This window comes from Anser cygnoides, chromosome 1 (assembly GCF_040182565.1).
Source record: "Anser cygnoides isolate HZ-2024a breed goose chromosome 1, Taihu_goose_T2T_genome, whole genome shotgun sequence".
Lineage (NCBI taxonomy): Eukaryota > Metazoa > Chordata > Aves > Anseriformes > Anatidae > Anser > Anser cygnoides.
Window position 1 is genome coordinate 27,401,308 of NC_089873.1, and position 16,241 is coordinate 27,417,548.

Genomic DNA, 16,241 nt, shown 5'->3' on the forward strand with positions numbered 1-16,241 from the left:
GCAAACAAAATCGCTAGTTTTGTTTAATAGCTTGCCCAGCTCACAGAAAGGGTAATCTGTAGTAAATACATCAGCAGGGAACCTGACTTACCCAGGAGGGCTCTTCCACTACTAGGCTCCTAATAAGCAAGCAGCAATTATTTGAGGATAATACCTACAGTCCCTTGGCAGTGGAAGAAATGCACACAAATGTTCGTGTTTATGTTGCTGTGGAGATAGTGATCACCCTCAGTAGGTCCATGCTGCTTCCCTCCTGCTTTTTGCTTGCCCCACATTAGGCTGTAAGGATTCAGTTCTTCTATATCCTAGCCTGATCACTACGATACTTTAAAACCTTCATATAATTTAGGCTTCATTTCCTCATCTGGACCTTCATATTTTATAAAACAGCATAAAACAATTATGTCTGGTTATAACTTGAATTTAGCAAGGGAATCAAGTCTAAACTTATTGTAGGAGATAAGTCCTCTGTCAGGAAGGTTTTCATAGATGAGTGTGTCCAGCTCACTGAGCCATCTGGCAAAATATCTTCACATATACTGTTTCCCACCCTCCTATGATTACTTGTGGAGTTCCCACAATGTGCAAAAATATGCAACTGCTATTCTGTTCTCAAAACTGTCAGGATATTTTTGCTTAGTAAGAACTGATATGACAGTCTAAAAAGGCTCTCCCTTCTTTATTGCTTGTATCTTTAAACAGAATACGAAATAGTTGAAATTTAATTAACAGTCATTTTCTTTGGAGTAGCCCCAGAGAGCTATTGGGAGGGCTGGGAAAGCAAATTCTTACTGGTTATTTGCGTTGCAAGTGATTGCATTTGAGGATGAATTAATGGAGGATGCTATGGATAGGGATTTGCAACCATATTATCACTAATTCTGTGATTTGTGGTATCCAGAGTATGCCATACATCATCTAAATAGATCATGGGATTTCTTATTCTCATAAAATAGCAACTAAACCAAGAAATGATGAATCCGCGTGTAGACTGGTGCAACATCCCCTATCCAAGTCATCAGAAAACCCTACATGTGAAAACATGCGCATATTTGCAATTCCTTTAGTTATTAATAAATGGGAAATCTAAGTGACTGATCAGAAACTACTCCCTTTTGACCCAAAAGGACTTGTTATTTCCAAGTCAGCAGTGAAGATTCCTACAGGTTTAACTTTAGATAGGTGACTAGTCTTACCAACATTAATAGGATCAAAAATATTTGCTGAAATAAGCTGTAGATCTGGGGCCACAATCTGTACAGGAAGATCTTTTCAGTCAAACTGCTAGTTCTTCTGCATACAGCACTAAAGAGAGACTACATTTAAGGTACCAGATTAACTCACGTATTTCTAAACATGCAACCTTTAAGGATGCCAACAAACTGCAAAATTTATAAGAAGACATTAAAAAAAAGATAGAATACAGGACATGCAATGGTTTGGTCTGATTTTCTCTCCCTCAGCCCGTGTATTGACTCCAGTGTTTAAGGGATAGGCCAACACTTGCCTTGTCAGCACAGAACTCCCCCAGTTCTCTGCACCTGCAGACTAGATTATCATCTCGTGCACAGGTGGAAGGAGGAACTGCTTACGGGAAAGACTGAAAGTGGTCTAATACATAAATATGTGCTGGCCGGATCAGTGATGACAGAAGAGAGATGCAGTCATCTATAAAGATACAAACATTGTGGAAGAAAGAGAATTAAGCTGATACAAATGGTTAAAGCGAGAGTAATGGGATGGAATTCAATAATGGAAAATATGAACTGAACATCGGGGGAAAAACACTTTGTCAAAAAGATCTACTGTCCTGTGGTATTATCTCCCACAAGAACAGTCATTGCTTGAGCCCTTTTTCCACAAGACATGGTAGAAAATATGTTGGAGGGAGCAAAACTATGAACACAATGACCTAACGCTTACTTTGTGCTTGTAACACAAAGCAGTTCTGCTTTTCTGTAGTTTTGACATTTCTTCCTCACTGGTGGAAGACCCCAAAATCAAACACACTGACTGTGCATAGTAAGGCCTGGGCTTTGGTCCCCTGGTAGGATGGGAAAAACATTTCAGCAAAAACGAAGGGTGTTTAATTTTACTACGAGCACAGCTAGTGCTGCAACTATTCAGATATGGACATATTTTGAGGGTTACTGCTGGTTGTAAACGTGTCATTGCTGAGATGAACATCGCAGGGACCAGACCTGTGTCAACCCCTTTGATTTGACTGAGTTTAATCCTAAATGCATCTAAAGGGGAAGGAACCTTTTCTCTTATAGAAGATTAGAAAGAGCAAGATCAGTACAATTAGTTTAGACTTTTTGTGTTGCACAAGCTGGAGAAACAAACAAAACAAAACAAAACATAGAATCATGCGGAGAAAAAAAAAAAAGAGACCAGATGGTATGAACAGACACAGAATTGAGGCAAATATACACAAAAGCCCCAGAGACCATAGCCAAAGACTCCATGTGATTAGTTTATCAATCTACAACTATCTATGAAAGGAATGCCTTTAAGTTAGATTAGACGTTAGGAGGAAATTCTTCACTCAGAGGGTGGTGAGGCACAGGCACAGGCTGCCCAGAGAGGTTGTGGATACCCCATCCCTGGAGGTGTTCAAGGCCAGGCTGGATGGGGCCCTGGCAAACCTGATTTAATGTGTGGCATCCCTGCCTATGGCAGGGGGGTTGGAACTAGATGATCTTTGAGGTCCCTTCCAACCCAAGCCATTCTATGATATGATTCTAAGTTCAATGTAAGTAGAATCTACATATTTCATATGCTGTAAGGACAAGAAGTTGGACAGAGGGAGACTGAAGAACGGAGAGTAACTCTGAATGGGATGCATTTTAGAAAACTAATTTCTCTACATTAACTGTTAACAAATAAGAATATGATCAATACCCATCCACCATGCACGTTCCAAGACAAAGATTATTGTTTCTAATTGTGTCTTTTTTTAAAAAAGGTTTGCATTTTGATTTGACACTAACTTAGAGTAGGATTCTTTGAAGTAAGCAGTTACCAAATAAAAGTGTAACAGCATTGGGCAGAATGAGATCTTTTGCATAAGAAAAAAAAAATCAATCAATCAAAAAACACAAAAAAAACACAAAAAAACACCAAACACCTTATTTCTATGTATCATATGGTCTAAATTCTCTTCTCAAGTTAGCTCTGAATTCAGGCCTGTCTACATGGTAACATGGTCCTTCTCCTTCTTTGCAAGGGGTAAGTGAAAGGAGAATCTGTGTAAGGTGTTCCTCCTGCAAACCAGGAAGTTTACAGTCTCACTATAAAGTAAGACAGTGACATTTATTACAAAAAAAAAAAAAAAAAGAAACCAAGGAGATCTTCGGGGAGGGATCATTGCGTCACTACAACTAAATAAACAGGCCTCCAACCTTTTTTAATTTGACTTTCAATTACCAGAAAGGTCTGAGTTTTCACATAGTACCCAGGTTACCAGAGAATAACACTCAAAGGAACTGGCTGCCCAGGGAAGTTAATAAATCGTTTGCTCTAAGCATCACAACAAGCAGACCTACTCCACTGAAAAACAATCGATTTAAAAAGTAAGGATATAGGAGCAGATAAACTTTATCTGTTATGAATACCAGAAGCTTATTCCATTAAGAACAGTCTCTTCAGCAGCCATAACTATTTCTGCTGTAAATAACATGGATACATGTCAAATCAGAGCCAAGACTCCTTTTAGAATTCAACAGTATTTAGGTCATCTGCACTCTATTGACAGGCACTGAACTCTGAAACCATAATGATGTAGCTCAGCAACAGCGCATGACTTCCCACTAATGAGGCCCTTTTTCCATGAATAATGAGTATAGACATCAGCTCTGTTGCCAGGTACATAATATAAACACTATTTAACACACAGCTTTTAGTAAAGCAGTGTGTCTGCTTGCAGAGGCTGAGGTTTTGCACAATGCAATCCAACTTTTTAGCCCAGGGTGGGGGCAGGCTGCTCGAGGAAATAATTTGTTCATATGTTATCAAAATACAATAAATCAGGTTTGGTCTCAGTCAAAAAAAGGCAGTGGAGTGGAACCAACAGAAACTGCAGATAGGAAAGTATAAATGAGTTCATTGTTTTATAATCCAATAAATCTTACAACACATGAAGCTGATGAGTTCTAAAATGAGCTGAGACTCCCTGAGATGAGCCTTCTGAGACTCATGAGCTGTAAGAGTCATACTGGTTAAGCCTGTGCTTGTGGAGTCCTTGCGCATACCTAGCATATACACACACCTTTCTTTATATATGGCAAAAAATGAGTTGAAAATGCATAGGCTCAAACAGATGAATTAAAAAGAGTTTCATTTTGAAAAGCCACATCTGTTATACTTCTGACCTCAGTTTTGATTATATCAGATGCTTTTGAGAAAAAAAATGCACCTTCAAGTTTTAGCATCTTCAAAGTGCCACCATAGTATTGTTTAAACCTAGAGATCAGAGCATCAGTATGAAAAAGCAGAGTTGGCACAGGAGTTTAATCTGAGATTTGGGAGGCTTGATTTAATTCCCTGTTCCGCCACAGGTCTGCTATTTCCCAGTTATTAGTAGATAACTACATTAAAGACAAGGATGTGCTAAAGTCCCATGGTGCCTGAAGCCATAGTGAGAAGCTTCTGTCTCCATGGGCTTTTATACTTTTCTGCTTTTTGGCACCTAGGCAAAGAGAACAAAGCTGAACAAAAACAAGACAGAAGCCACAGAGAAAAGCGTAGCTGGAAAAGATGTAAGTGGTAAGACAGGAGGTGTAAAGTGGGTGAGGAGATGTATGATGACCATCACTGCCCTGAAAACCAGAGTGGGACAGCTAGTTAGGTGAGGCAGAAAAATGGATTTGGGAGTGAATGGTACTGGCTGAAACAGGAGTCTCTGGTAGGAACTGGGAGCAAAAGAAAGCTGAAATTGACTGTGCAAAACAGAAGTAGAAGGAAGTTCAGTAGACAAGTGGGACAGAAGATCAACAAGGGATAGGCTGGAAAGGACGCGAAGTCTACTCAAAGACTCAAGAGAAAGTGGCCAAAGCTCTGTGTTTACTGGTTCCAGTGCCCACACTGGTAGCCATGCATGCAAACAGTACCTCAAATGACCTCCATTCACCACTTCAAAAACTTTGAAGTTACAAGCCTTAAAATCTCTGCTTAAGTAACACTAGAAAAGCTATAAGATCTAGTAATTAAGAACATTTTAAAGGCAACAAGATAAAGCTAGAGAAAGAGTTAAGAAATATGAAAATTTAGGCTTTTTCACTGAATTCAGCCATTTGGTTCATGCATACTCCAATCCTTTCTTCAGACAAAGTTTGAATAACATGCAGTTATTCATGAGTCTACAGAAAGAGTCTACAGAACCAAAACAGTCATTCTTTAAACATCAACAGAAAGCGAAGAAAGTGCTGAAGAGCTATGAATAAGTGAATTCCATTACTCTGTACAGAGAATGAAGCAGGGTTTGCAGAAAAAAACAACACAGTATGTAATCTCTGGACTAAGGACTGTGTAAGGGGATTTATGATGCTAGTGCAAGTCACCTTAGTTACAATATTTCCTAAGTTTTAAAGTTTGACTTTCTAAAGTTTGACCAAAACATTGCTTTTCTGAGTACTGTATAGAAAAAATATAAATACATATGGACTTACCATCATACTTTGCTAAGACTGCCTGAACATCTGCATATGCTTGCAGTTCCAACAAAGCTTCTAGCAGGTTTTCATGGATATTGAACATGCTGAGCAGAGGAAACTCCTTCATCAACTAAAATCAATAACATATGAAAGGGTTAGATTATTAACATGGAAAATGGTTTCATGTTCAAAATGCACCAACAACAAGTTAAAACCCTTCAGTTCCCCACATTCCTGACTCTTTCCCAGAGTTCACTTATCTCAGAAATTTCTGAGCTGTAAACAGACACTGGGTCGGGTTTCTTGACAAAATATGCGTAGCATAGGATGCATTTAATCCTTTAATCAGGTGTACAGGAACAGGAATACTCTAAGAAGCCATGTAAAGAAAATCATTTCAGGTCAGCCTTGGTCTATTTGACAATATTAAGTTGGATATGAAAACTCTGTCAATTAATAAACATACTTTTGAAGATATAGAGAAACTGATGAGAACCACCAAATCTTAATCTCGCAAACAGAGAACAGGATGGAAACAAGAATGGTGAAGATTCACCAGGAATTTTAGAAGATAAGAAACAGGTAATGCCTGTAGCTTCTTCCCTCCTTAAGGAAGAGGCTCTAACAGGTTATCAGATGTGCAAAGTGCAGAGAAATTCTTCCTTGTACATTAAATTTTTGCCTGATACACGTTAATGTAAGAAATAATCTGTCCTTACGGGATAAGTCTGTCTAAATTTGGCTCTCTGGATAGCACTGACTTTGTTGCAATTTGAGGATTATTGAAGTATCAAAAATGCAAGGACAGGAGTGTTTTGTATAACTGATTATACAAATTTCTGGTGAGAACCATGATCACTGAGACAGCAGCTGATTCACTGAATTTGTGATTCTAGTGGGATAGGGATGGTCATAAAGCTCCCAGTTTAAATGGATGGAGCTGAACCTGTGAAGAACACACATAAAAAAAGAAGCTGTATAGTTTACAGGCTTTCCTTCTTCTCCGGTTTTCCAAAAAAAGGACCACAGGTCTTGGTGCTTATCTAGATAAAAAATTTGACCATAAAAATAAAAAGTTTAAGTCTTTGCTCATGAAGAAAAATAACTGCAGGTGAAAATTCACATAGCTGGATTCATCAGTTATGGATCCAGCATGGCATCTACTTCTTCTCATTCTTGTCCTTACTGACTGGTGCATATTTAACAGTCGAAGCTACTATTTGGAAGGAAAAAGCATGACAGAATCTAGCCCTACGTAAAAAGTGATTTAAAGTTCAGAATGAACATATTGCAAACAACCCCCTTCAAGGGATTAAGAAAGATTATCCCTCTTCATTGGGAATGAATAATGGCTGGCAGGAAAACCTTCCCTCCACGAGCGAAGAAAAGGGAAGAGAGCTGCAGCCAGTTACAGATGTACTGTGGCCAGTAAAAGTTCCTACTCTGGTTCTATTTCTCACTGACATCACTCACTGCTTTTTATTTTATTTTTTTTCAGCTTTAATTAGGTTCTGTCAGAGTGGTAAACCTTGCCTGAGACAGCAGCAGAAGAAAGGTCACTGTCGGGACTACTAGGCCTCCAAACAGACACGTGTTAATGAAGGTTTAATCTGGGAAGGGTTGAAAGTTAAGAAGTCCAACTGAGTCAAAGTGAACTCAGTTGATACTGTGGTTACAAAAATAAAACACCGCTAACTAGCCACTCAGCTGTTCTAACACTGACTGTGCACAAATGACAATACATTTACTATAAATAAAAATAAATAAATAAGAGGAGAGGACATGAGCTCAGTTTTCTGTCATCCCAGGATGGACAACATACAGCTTTTACTGCGAATAATTTTCACAGTACAAATGTGTTTTTTGAGAAGCGTCCCAGATAGTAACGCCACTTAGATGGAAGTGTATTACGACAGGTCATCTTTTAGGCCCCAGAGTGTGGGGAAACACCGGGGAAGAAAAAAAAAATGCCACAGAGGTTGCAACATTGGCCTGCTGGACGTTGAGGGCAGGCCAAACACTGCGTCACGCTGAGGAGCAGCGGAGAGCCGAGGGCCAGCTCCCCTCTCCTCCCCAGCAGGCCGGACGGAGGCTGCCTCATGCCCCACACCGAGGGGTAAAGATGGGCACCCTGTCCGTGAGCAGGGGAAGGAGAACGCACCCTCCAGTTCCCCAGGCCCTTACAGCACTGGGCTCTTCTCTGGCCTCCGGTTTAAGGAGACACATGGCTCCCTTTGCACCTAACTATGAATTTTCTGTGATGTTAGAGACTAACGTTGGCCAAATTGTCCAATGATCAATTTTCATTCTCTTTACATCTTTACTGTAACAGACAAATTTTAGTGCCAACCACACTGCACTTAGAGACAAGACCAAAGCTCTACTGTCATCTTTCTCCATTCCTTAAGACCTCAAGAGACAGCCATCAAATTCAGCACTTGAGGTTTCTCACCAAAGCAACTGTACCTTCTTACCTAAATACTGCTTAGGACTAAAAATTGCATTGTAAAATTCTAATTATTGGACTCTCACCCAGTATACAGAGCTGTACTCCTCTGAGCTAAGCTTGCTTTCATACCATATCAAAACCAACATAACATGGCCATGAATGTATTACCTTACAACACAAGACATTTAAACAGATATCAAATACATCATACCAAACACATGCTCACAAGGATTTTACTTTGAACTTGTCAAAATAATTTCTAGTGGCTGCATCGGCCCATATTCTGTTCCAACTGCTCTGCACATTTGGGGAGGAACACATACATACACAGAAAGTGGAACTGCTTCTGTTGAAAGATTCATTAGCTGTACTGAAGATACACAGGAATGGCAGCTTTTGCAGATAATTAATAATTTTTAATTGATTAATTTAAAGATAAATAATATTTTGGGAGTACAAGTTTGCAGAAGAAGTCTGGAAATAAGTCTGACACAATCAGGTATCTTATCACTAGTCCTGGGAGGGCCATATTTCCAGACTCACCCCAATCCATATTGCAGGGTGTAGTTTCAATGAATTTTTGATGGATATGAAAGAGTGATGATCACAAAAAATGCTTTATGGTACAAGGAAATCCCCGTCTGATTTATTGGATGAGGAACAAGTTATATCTCCCAAAGAACAGTTAAACGAAGAGGACTCCCTTTCCTGAGAAAATTTCCATCATCAGCATTTTGTCATTTAGATCTGATTTTTGAAACATTTTCAAGGAATGTAGTTCTAGCTGCTATATCTGTTTTCCTCCCCGTGATGACATTAACCTCATGCATCAATTAGCAATGATACATTATTTGTGTAGGAGACAGCTTTGAGTTACAGTTTATGACTACGACTAGACCATGGGGCTCAAGTGAATATAGAGGTGGATAAATGAACGATCTTATACATCGCCTGGTGTTGACACATTTATTCTTCATTTGCATTGTGGCTATACAAACGGCCACATATTTTATGGGCAATGCACAACCATTCACTGCTGCTTATATTCATATATTCTCTACAAACACTTTAAAATCAATGTATTCAACTGAATGCATTCATAGATTTGAGAGGTGAGTTCAGCTTACAAAGAAGAAATAACAACAAATGAGAAATTCAGGGGAAATTTACAACCTTAACTTCGAGTCTATCTGTTCCCACTGTGGCTATCTGAAATGGTAAAATCTGCCTCCTAGAAGAGAAATGACTGAAGCTGCCATCTTCTAGGTGCAACTGTCAGCCATCAGCAAAGATCAAGCGTGCACTATGGATAGCACTGTTAAGTTCACCAGCACTTTGCATAAGCTTCTTTCTGGTACATAACTTGTAATCTGTAAGCACTGTTAACTGAACAAAGTAAAAAGGCAAAACATCAAGCCATTTTTGAGCAGAAATATAGAAGACCTCATTTCTTAGGGCTTCATGGTATACAGCTAGATTTTCAGATGTCTTAAACTCTGTCTGAAGTTTGCCTTGGGCTTGAGGCATTTGAAACATGTCATTCCACGTTGGCTCTCTGATGTCTAATAGAATAAACTTCTGGTTAAGTTTTTATCTGGTCAGCTGACTAATATGATTTTTTTTTCCCCGTATTCAGCTACTTTTCCCATGAAAGCTGCAGAAATGTCTTCAATGTTTCCCTTCCTTTGACAAATTTTGTTGAATCTGAATAATGGATCAAACGTTCCTTGTACTGACAGACAAACAGTTGAGACTTGATTTCGTGAGCTTTATTTTCCCAGAAAACCAGGCTAAAAATGATCTAGTAAAGAGTATTGTTGTAAACTCCCTAATATTGAAGCTAGATTAAAGCTAGATTACTAGCTGTAAAGAAGCTATCTGTCAGCTAACTGAATACAATGGAGCTGATTTGCCAAGCCTGAGAGCAGAAATCACAAACCCCTGGCCAGCTCACCTGGCAAGGAGAGAAGAAATGTTGTCAGCAAACACAGGCTAGCACACAGATAGGCTCCACTTTACACTGTGGGCTGGGACAGGTATAGAATTTAGCTGACATTCCATTTTTAATTTGGCAAATGCAAGTTTAGCTCTAGCGTTCCAAAATATTTACAGATAATGTGTCTTTTATTCAAGGTAGGATTAGCAATTAGACAGTAAAGGAAGAAATATCTTACTGACTATGCAAACTCTAAGGAAATATGCTAGAACATGCAGCCTATATGTTCTCTCTTAACTGGAGGATGAACGCTTTCGGAGTAAGACTTGAGTTCTTTAAGGAATATAATTATGAAAATGCTGTTATTTGGACTGTGTTGTAAAAATGCACATTCCAGGAGTAAAAAGTATCTTGAAGGAAGATGTGGCATGAAACCAGAAGAACACAAGTTGTTCCAGATGTACATTTACTACTAAATAATTGCATCACATGAAAGTGGTAAGAGAAATTATATAATTTGATATATCAAAGATCAGCAACTTTATAAAGCATGAAAATAAAGTCATTACTCATAGCCCTCTTCAGGAGAAAATCCTTTATTTACATTATCATGAAGTACTTTGCAGAAACCTTGCCATAGTTTTAGACTTTTAAATGAAATTAAAAGAAGGAAATGATCTAGTAACTCAAAAATGTGCTAGGGGTTTCCAAAGAGGTAGATGAACACAATTAAAAGACATACAAAGCCTCTGAACAAGGATTGATACAAGAGGTTTGACAAAAAGGAGCCCAAGTTACCAGCGTCCCTCTAAGACCACATGACTACATTCTATCTTCTGTCTTAACGGAATCAGAGTGCTGGAAACCCTTGGGTATATACACTCAGTATGATGAAAAATCAGATGCAATTGTCTGTGCTGCATAGAATTTGATAATACATGGTATATGCTCAGCAGGCTGAATATGTATTTCAGCAAATTGTAAGGAGAACAAAACCTGACAGTGTAGCATAGCTTTAGTACAGGAAGCAAGTATACTGCTCTACGGGACACGTGCTCAGCACAGCCATTTTGTTCCATCTGGGTGTAAATGTCATTAAGTATGTTGGACAAATCTTCTGAGGAGGCCCACATGTTCTGCTAGAAAAATGCCTGTTTTCAACATACGCCTAAAAGGCAATCTTTCATTGTAGTCACCTGGCTATTACAATTTTAAGCACAGTTTACATGAGAAACATTATCATCAGTTTCAGGTTATACACACTGAATTTCTAGTTTTGAGGGTTTTGCACAGGATCACAGGCATGACAGAAAGTGAGGGGTCTGATTCGCAGGTGAAGTAAAAGGACAAAGAGGATTAGGGCAATCACAGGAGCCTCCATTTTGTTTAAGATCCCATTCAAATGAAGGATGTCCTCATCTTCCCTCCCCCCAGTTTATCCATACTACGCACAGCTGTTACAGAAGAAAACATATTTGAATATAGAGGCATATGGAAGTGTTTTCATTGTTAAAAGTCAACATTTATCACTTGCTGTTATTGCAGCATTTGTGTGTCAGAACAGGAATTAACTAAAGATCCTTCCCTGTGGTGGAGACTGGCAAACGTTGCTGCTCACATGAGCAGCGCTTCTCTGAAATTCATGAGGTAGCTCTTGGTCTTCTTGAACTCAGAAGAAATTTTGCTTCAAATTGTAATAAATGGCACTTTGAATAGGTGCTGCAGATTTTCGTAAAGCTAGCATTCCACTCCAGGCAAAAGAACCCTGCTTCACTTGACCCGTATAATGCACGCCAAAGACTGACTCACTAATCCTTGCCTAAAGCACAGAAGTATTTGGAAGGGACAGACAGTAGCTGTGGGTGCAAACAGCTGCAGAAGTTGCATTGTTAAGTTGCTAGGGATCAGAACATCTCTATTAGCAGTCAGGACTCTTTCCTTTCACACAGCTTGATGATCCGAAGTACAGAAAATCGTTCTGGTTATGTATTCCCCTTACCCAAGAGCACTCAGCAACGCACACAGAAATAGAAAATTCAAGATAATATTGAATAAAAAATAGCATTCAAAGTCCAGTAAAAGAGGTTGCCAAGGAAGTATGCTAGATTTAAAGAACGGGCACACCAGCAAAAATCACTAGTGCTGCTGGTCATAAAAAGATAAAAGCCCAACCAACCCTTATCATTAAAATAGATTCAGTATGGTTGAGTACCATTTTGATGCCTCCAAATGGCATAACCTTTTAAACCACTTGAAAAGTTCAGGGCAGCCTAAGTGTTTAAACAACTTATCAAGCAGCACATTGATATTCGAGCAGCTCTCTAGCAGTGCAAGCTGCTTAGACACTGACAGCTCCTTGGTATCTTCTGTGGCAGAAAATACACATTTTAGATACTGCACTTGGGCACCGAGATGAGCACAAACACATCCAGCTTGAAATATCCTCAGCAAGATTCTCAGAGCTAGGTCCATAAAAGTAAACTTCTAGGTCCTTTAAAAATGAACCAAAGAGTTCATAGCAGCAGACGTGACTGATCCCAGAAAGAAAATGTGCATTTCTGACCCTTCAAAAAAAGTTCTGGTTTCTAACCTTCTCCAGCACTGAGGAAAGACCTGGAGAGTCCCTCCCTAGAGAGCCTCTCCCTAAATCTTGTTTCTAAACAAAGCTGCAAAGCATGCGGCAAGTTGCAATTCCCCTGTTTCTCAGAAACATACAGAAATCATCACAGAACGGCTTGGGTTGGAAGGGACCTGAAAAATCACTTAGCTCCAACCCCCCTGCCATGGGCAGGGATGCCACCCACTAGATCAGGTAACCCAGGGCCCCATCCTACCTGGCCTCGACCACCTCCAGGGATGGGGCATCCACAGCTTCTCTGGGCAACCTGTGCCAGTGCCTTTCCACCCTCTGAGTGAAAATTTCCCTCCTAACCTCTAATCTAAACCTCCCCTCTTTTAGTTTAAAACCATTCTCCCATCGTCCTTTCACTGTCTGCCCAAGCAAAAAGTTGCTCTCCAACTTTTTTATAAGCCCCCTTTAGGGACTGAAAAGCTGCAATAAGGTCACACCACACCTGGACGCAGTGCTCCAGGTGGGGCCTCGCGAGGGCAGAGCAGAGGGGCACAATCCCCTCCCTCCACCTGCTGGCCACTCCTCTGCTGATGCAGCCCAGGCTGCAGTTGGCCTGCTAGCACGCACTGCTGGCTCTTGTCCAGCTTTTTGTCCACCAAAACCCCCAAGTCCTTCTCTGCAGGGCTGCTCTCGATGAGCAGGCATGAACTATACTTGCTAAGACCAGAAAGCAGTTATCGCAGAAGTGCAGGGCCACAGTGTAGGAGATAAAAATGCCCTAGAGAGCAAGTTTGTTTTATCTCTCTGAAAGTGATCGAGAGGTGTTCACTTCATCCCCTAGCACACTTTCTGCCTGACTCCCTTCTCTTTCATAAGCACACATCACCCTTCAACGAAAGCCTGCTCATTCCACAGCCCAGATCTTCCCCAGAACCATCCTAAGAAGCTAGAATTAATTCGATAATTCACTTTCTTGCACAGTACGCCTGGATACTCCAGTGACCAAGGGAAATTCAGCAGCGCAGACAACCACTGCTCCAGCCACCCTCACAGTACAGAAAGGAGAGCCTCTGCGTACCCTCCACATCCCCTCTGCTTTCAGTCGATGGAAAACACAAACCCAGCACACTTATTGTCTTCCACTGTAAAGGTGAGGGAACGAGCAGACAGACAGCAGCTGGTACAAAAAGCTATCCTCGCTCCTCGGCACCTGGTTTTGTCTTTCAACATTATCCCCAATAAAGATTTAACGTGAAGGGATACTGAAGATTTCTGACAGCCACCACCACGGCCTCTCACCCCTGCACACCCCAAGTTTTCCAACATCATTTGGAACACGCCGGTTTAATTCTTCCTAACATAATCAGCCTAAGAAATAAAACAACCAGCACCGTAGACTTTTTCCTCCGGGACAGGAAGAGAGATCTGGTTCCCTCGCACGCCGTATCACGCTCTGTGTAAGTAGGAATAAAACCGGAGTAACTCTGGTGACTAGGCTGGAGTTACTCCAACCGCACGCTGATCAAAATGAGATCACGAGTTAACTCAGTACATACCAAAAGTGACAGCTGCTGGTTTCTATAGTGAAACATAGTAAATAGTTATCATCACAAACACAAACAAAGGCAGAACACCTACACCACCTACATGTGCCTCAGTTACACATTTCCATGGCAATTACAGGTTAGTAATTCTGATCAATTCAACTCAACTAAGTGAATGATATCAAAGCAGCAAAGCCAAGACCAGAGTACTTTCTCAAAATTGATTACAGAAGCGAAAAATTCCTAACAAATTGCTGTTTTTAAGTATCTTCAACAAAATACCAAAGAATAGGATTTTCCTAACAGCAGCATATATAACCAATAACCCCAAATCTTATTAAAGCCACCGCCAACTCATTTTCTTTCCATTAAGGTGTTTTAAGCAGGATCTCCCTCTTTTCTTACATAAAATTAAAATAAGACAATGTAATCCACCAGTAATGTCCTCAAGATGGCCTTATATATGCAATGAATTAAACGCTCGCAAATATTTTATTTTTTCAAAGTGGCAAAGACTCACTACATCCCAATCATATTTCCCAGATGGTGTCATGAACCTCTTAACACTTCATTTCCATCATGTTCCATGTCTTGAGAAATCTGTTTTCAATCTCTCAAACACAAACAAGGCCTCCACCCTCTGTCCCCTGATGCTAGATTCAGCAGTCCCCAGCCAACTTATTCTTCATATTCTTCTTAGGGTGAATACATCCATCTCCTCCCTCATCAATCACACAGAAACCATCAATGACACATTCATGTTCAAACTTCTTCATAAATGTATAATTTATGTAATCCACGAAAAAATGGTGGCTATGCATTCATCAGAAATAAATGGCTCCACGTCAGTCTAGGAGAAGCGTCTGCAAAGCTGATGTGACCCTCCTCTTGCTTTTAATGGACTGGAGATGTGACCTCGAGGTACTGTTGCTTTTATATTTCACCTAGGGACCTGCTAATTCTCAGCTCTGCTCAGTCACAACAAAGGTCTCTAGAGGCATTTAAATTCAGTTCTGAGGATTTGGCTAAGTGTCTTTATGTGGAAAAATAGAGGATGCATTGATCTGAGTTGAAGCTCTAGAAGCTGACATTCTGTCTTTCTACCTCCTTTGTCTTGCATCCAGTCCTTTTGTTTCAGCATGATGTTAGATTCACAGAATGATTCATTTTATGTTCCTATGGAGGAAAGTTTTTTTCAGTCCTTCCAGTGCCTAACAAATGATGACTTTGGGTCTCCCTGTCATTGTCACTTGCCACGTTATACTTAACTTCAAAACCACACAATTTTCTCTCTAGTGACAGAATAACTCATTTCTTATAACAAAAATATTTTGGGTCTCACTTTCCATAAGAAACCTAGGACTGGATGGACCACCTGAGTCCCTGAATCCAGGACTCTGCACACTGTTAGCCATATATATTGACATCAGCTGCAGAAGGGTTCACAGAATATCCATTTGACATAGCCCTATCTACAAATCACCAAACACATTCAGCAGCCCCTAGTAAGCTCCAGAAGTTGCCATAATTACGACGTGTGACATTTGAATGTGAAATTCAAGATCTTATCTTTCTTATATATTAGTGCCAGAACTTAGAATTCCAATGCTTTTCCACCTACGTTTCATACAGTATTGATTCCAGTGTGCCTGTGTAACAAAATTCATAAATAATCGTGGAGCTGACTGGACTGAAAACAACATTTTCTCCCAGCTGACTGCCTTGACCGCAAGGCTGCAAACCCAGGTCTTTCCTCCACGTTCCTCTTTCTAGCCGTACTATGGCTGGGTTTCGACAAGTTCTTTTTCAACACCTCTAACTGGGAGCCTGGTGACTCTGGGGGAGTGACAGCTGTGTGTCCGAAAAACCTCAGCAAGAGACATGAAGTGAAAGTTGCTTCCCACTTGCCATCTGGCAGATTATTTAGGATGAGGACTAGCATCATGATGAACTCTGCTCAACGGTTTCAAAAAACATTACTGAATCAGACTTGCTGCCTTGGGTGAGGCAAGTCACCTCCTCAAAGAGGTGTTCCTAATCTGCATGCAGGACGTCCCACCTGAAGAAATGCTGAGCACTCCCAGCT

General features: G+C 40.3%; 1 protein-coding gene across 4 annotated transcripts in view; it reads right to left on the reverse strand.

Moving 5' to 3' along the window:
* The window catches only part of ST7 (suppression of tumorigenicity 7), a 144,499-nt gene that overhangs the window by 31,097 nt on the left and 97,161 nt on the right, over window positions 1-16,241 (reverse strand). For all 4 annotated transcript variants that reach the window (XR_007159079.2, XM_048051007.2, XM_048051009.2 and 1 more), the window contains exon 9: window positions 5,670-5,784. Coding sequence is in view for 3 of the 4 variants with exons in the window: in XM_048051007.2 (XP_047906964.1) it covers window positions 5,670-5,784 (115 nt within the window). In the remaining variant the exon portion in view is untranslated. The remainder of the gene's footprint in view (window positions 1-5,669; window positions 5,785-16,241) is intronic.